Here is a 4,106-nt window from a genome sequence, read left to right as displayed (position 1 = left end):
CGTCATCGTGCATTATATCACTTGACTTGCCACATAGACCAACTACACCATCACTAAAGCAAAGTAACACTCTATATTTTACAAAAACGGTTTTAAATCGAGTTTTCCGACGCACGAGTTTTTAAACTTTGTCAATTTCTCCTCAAGCAACCTAGCATGTAAGTATGAGGGTGTAATTAATCCTCTTTTTTCATGTTCTTTTTATCTGTTTTCATGACTTTAACATAATAAAAAATGCATAACATGATCCAAAATACGGATTGATCGAGCCAAAACCGAGTTTTGACTGGACACTGAGGCTCGTTGTCACCACTACCAATGTCGCGCCTCTTAGGCACCCCATTCAAATTTGAGTTCGACTTTCCTCCATTTCATTTCTTATTTGCAATCGATTTTTACCATTTCAAATATTTCAAATCATTTTTATGATTAGCATTTTTAACCATGAATTATATTCACCCTTGGTTCCTTATACATTTCTTTACATTTGAAAAAATCCATATTAGTCATACATGGATAATCATCCTTGATTCTAGATACCATGTCAGTTTAACCCGAGTACGATGATAAACTTTGACTAATTACAAAGCAATGAACTTAATATATTAGTTCATATCAAGCATTTTTTTACACCTTTTTTACAAAACTATTAATGTCAAGTTCGCAAAATAGGACCCGACATCGAATACTATCAAGACGATGATAATTATTCCGAGTCACGTTCTTTATATTAGCACAAAAACGGTCTTAACGACCTTTTCAAAAAAAAAGCGGGTTTTAACACCCTTTTACAAATGATTTCACAAACATTTTCAACAACCAGGAGACACCCTTTTACAAATGATTTCACAAACATTTTCAACAACCCAAAACAAAGTCCAAAAGTCCACAATGAATGTCCTAAAATATACAAAATGTATATGGTACAACCGACAACAGAAGCAAAAACAAAAAAAACGAAAGCAACTACTACTGGTCGCCACCTAGCTCGGTAACTCTCACCTCGAGAGCAGCAATCTCGGTGTCTCGGACCTCCAACTCCCTCAACAGGCGATCCGTCTCCTCTTGAGACTGCACTAGCTCACACTCCAGGTCGCGCTCCCTCTACAAATGACATAGAAATGGCTCATGTCAATCATTTCAAATGCAAAGAAAGTTAGAAAATTAAAAAATGAAGTAAACAAAAGGTTCATACCTATCGTACTCAACCACCAGCAAGTGCCTCAATGGCAGTAGCCCGAAGCCGGTTGGCTACCCTCCACAAAGCCACGAACCGAGATGGCGCCACCAGCATTTTAATAAACAAAGATTCTCAATAAATGGACAAAAATGGACAAATGTATTCTTATACAAAAGCTAACTGAGTTGGGAACTCACCCTCCGAATCAAATGCTACCACTCATCTACGCCAGCATCTGTCACCGCCTCGCCAAATTCGCGAAGCTCGGAGATCGTCGTCATCCCCGCCGCGTCGGTGTACTCGAGGGTCTCGGGGTACGCTGGGGGCTCTACACCCGCCTCCTCAACCTCCTTTAAAATCCAAATGGTTTCTTTAGTCGATGATCATTCATCATTTTATCTAATCAACTCGTAAAGGAAGATTAAAACACTTACCACGACCGGCCAATACACTAGCCTCCGGCGAGTGAACGCAGAGTAATCCTCGCCGGGAAGACGGAGAGTGTCGCCTCCGATGTCTGCTAAGTCAGCCTCCCTCTCAGCGTCGGAAGGCTCCCTAAACATCGTCCGAGGAGGATCGATGGGAAACATGAAGACATCACGAGAGCAGTGACGATTCAAACGCTCGCCCAAGTACCACACTGGACCAATCGACGTCCTCAGCAGCAACCGACTCGAGCTCCTAGGTCGAAGGACCTCAGCCACGAAAGGAGGAGCACCAGCATAGTCCGCCCAAGGCCTTGGCACCCACTGAGACAAGCAAACAAGAGATCATTCTTATGATAGCTTCAAAAGAGCGAGGAATAAACAAATAAAGGAAAGTGATTAGGATACTCACGTCACTGAACTTCAGGGCATTCACGCCCCATCGGCAGACATCGTAAGAAGAGGGCTGGCTCTTCCTACGACACATCATCCAATCCATCACAACAGGATAAGCTCTCACCCCCGGCTCCGTCCACTTGGGCGCGAAGCCCGAAAAGTAGGAGTACACCCACGCCTGCAAAACAAGATAATAAATGACGATCTTTCACGATTCAACAAGAGAAAAGAAATGATCTTTCATGATGCAAAATGAAGGTCCATACCTCCAACAGCAGTCCAGGGCCAAAAGTAGCAGGGGAAGTCCCCTTCTCCACCAGCTCGGACGAACCATGTCCCTCATGTAGCGAGTGGGGACCGAAAATCTAGGAGTGACCCAGTCCCAACGACCCAGGTCACTCAAGTCAGAAAGGAAGGGAAGAAGCTTCGTCGAAAGCCTTTCCCCCTTGTCTCCAAGGTAGAGTGAAGAGAAGAACCACTAGAGCCACATGCGAGCTCTCTGCTCCTCCGTATAAGAAGAAGGAGCCTTCTCCTTCCCGTCAATCGTCACCACCATCGGGATCCGGCCAGCAAATTAATCCCTGACGTGAGTGCTCGGCACTAACCCGGGAACCACAGCAGCACTCGTCGCTAGGTTCCAGCCGATCAGCCTTCTGGCCTTAGCCGAGTCCACCCTCATGGCCGTTGACGGCCACATCACAGCCTCTGCTCCACACGGTAGACCAGAAATCATGTCGTAGTCCTCCAACGTGACCCCGACCTCATTGAAAGGCATGTGAAAGCTCAAGGTCGTGTCCCAGAACCGATCAAGAAAGGCTCGAATCAGGCTAAGGTTAGCCCGAAGCTTCCTTTCCTTGATCCCCCTCCACGCCCGTGCTAAGGCTCCAAAAGCTCTAAGCTCGATGATGGCCTGCTCCTCCGCCGACAGTCTTCCGTAGGCCTCCATCATCGTAGTGTAGCCAGAAAATGACCTCATGTTCCCGGCCTCCTATTTCAATTCAATGCAAAGCTATCATTAGCTCGAGTGAAAGAGAAATAAAATGACAAATGAATGAGTAAAGAAAGATGGAGAGAGAATGATGAATTCGATATTTACCAAGCTCTTCACCGTCCTATAATACAGGTGACTCTCCGCTGCCCAGATGAGATGTCGGCTATCCCATCTCTCAGTCCACTTAGGTGCTCCTCTCAGCTGACGACCACCTCGTCCGACGTTGGCCCGTCTCGGCGCCTCTCCTCAGCTTCCTTCCAATTCGATTATCAAAAGTTCGTTACAAGTTCGTTATTTGTGGGCCCATCTTTGGTGCGCCTCTTCCTCAACACCATATATCGTTATTTGGTCCATTTGATGTTTGTTCTTCATCCGGACCCGTACTTCCGAGCAGACTGCAAATTGTCGCAGTACTTTATCAAGACTTCGCTTGCAACAACGAGCGGATTTTCTCTGACGGTGTTTTGAGACCCCTCAATTAATCCCCCAGCGAGAGTTCATGACAGCCGATTGTTCCTCTTGAGACATGAAGATTTAACCTCAAGTTTTGCCGGAGTTCGCTTGAGACCGACGCAAGCATATTCCACCCAGCAGTTTCTACCGACGTCCTGCTACCCCTTCAATATTACGTTTTATTTCCCCTCAGAAAGATAAGTCTCAGGTATGATCTCTTCTTATGGCTGGCAAGCCTCCTTACGTAGTCTAATGGACTATAAACGACCCTCCCCGATAGTCGACAGACTCTAAAATGTGCCCGACGAAAGGTCCTTGGCTCAGACCCCTTGAGCCGCCTCGCGTTGCCATAGTTGTCAGGTTGTAATCATTGATTGACCTGATGGCTATACTTTGACTTTTGCCTTGTCCAAGCCTCAGTCAAAGTGGGGGCTCTGTAGATACCTCATTTCTGCACCTCCCGCAAGCCACCCGGTGATGATTGGGCCGCATGTTTGATACACGGAACGATCTATGACAATTCGTAAGTTTAACGTCAAGTGATAGCTCACACACTTGTGTCTACCCCTTGGTCGTCATCTACGCACCATTACGGTCATTTTGACAGTAATTAAAGTTCATTTGGAGTCCGTGTCAAAAACCGTCTTCATTTTCTAATAAC

General features: G+C 45.9%; 1 protein-coding gene across 1 annotated transcript; it reads right to left on the bottom strand.

Moving 5' to 3' along the window:
* Positions 1–803: 803 nt before the first annotated feature.
* On the bottom strand, positions 804–2,173 carry LOC141633977 (uncharacterized). Its single transcript, XM_074446318.1, has 4 exons — positions 2,018–2,173; positions 1,615–1,929; positions 1,196–1,530; positions 804–1,104 (listed from the first exon to the last, which is right to left on the bottom strand). Exons 1-3 carry the CDS (start codon positions 2,102–2,104, stop codon positions 1,393–1,395), a joined length of 540 nt encoding a protein of 179 aa, XP_074302419.1. The 5' UTR covers positions 2,105–2,173; the 3' UTR covers positions 804–1,104; positions 1,196–1,392.
* Between the last annotated feature and the right edge of the window lie 1,933 nt (positions 2,174–4,106).

The sequence above is a fragment of the Silene latifolia genome, chromosome Y, assembly GCF_048544455.1.
Source record: "Silene latifolia isolate original U9 population chromosome Y, ASM4854445v1, whole genome shotgun sequence".
Taxonomy (NCBI): Eukaryota; Viridiplantae; Streptophyta; class Magnoliopsida; order Caryophyllales; family Caryophyllaceae; genus Silene; species Silene latifolia.
This window is presented reverse-complemented; position numbering and strand designations above follow the sequence as displayed.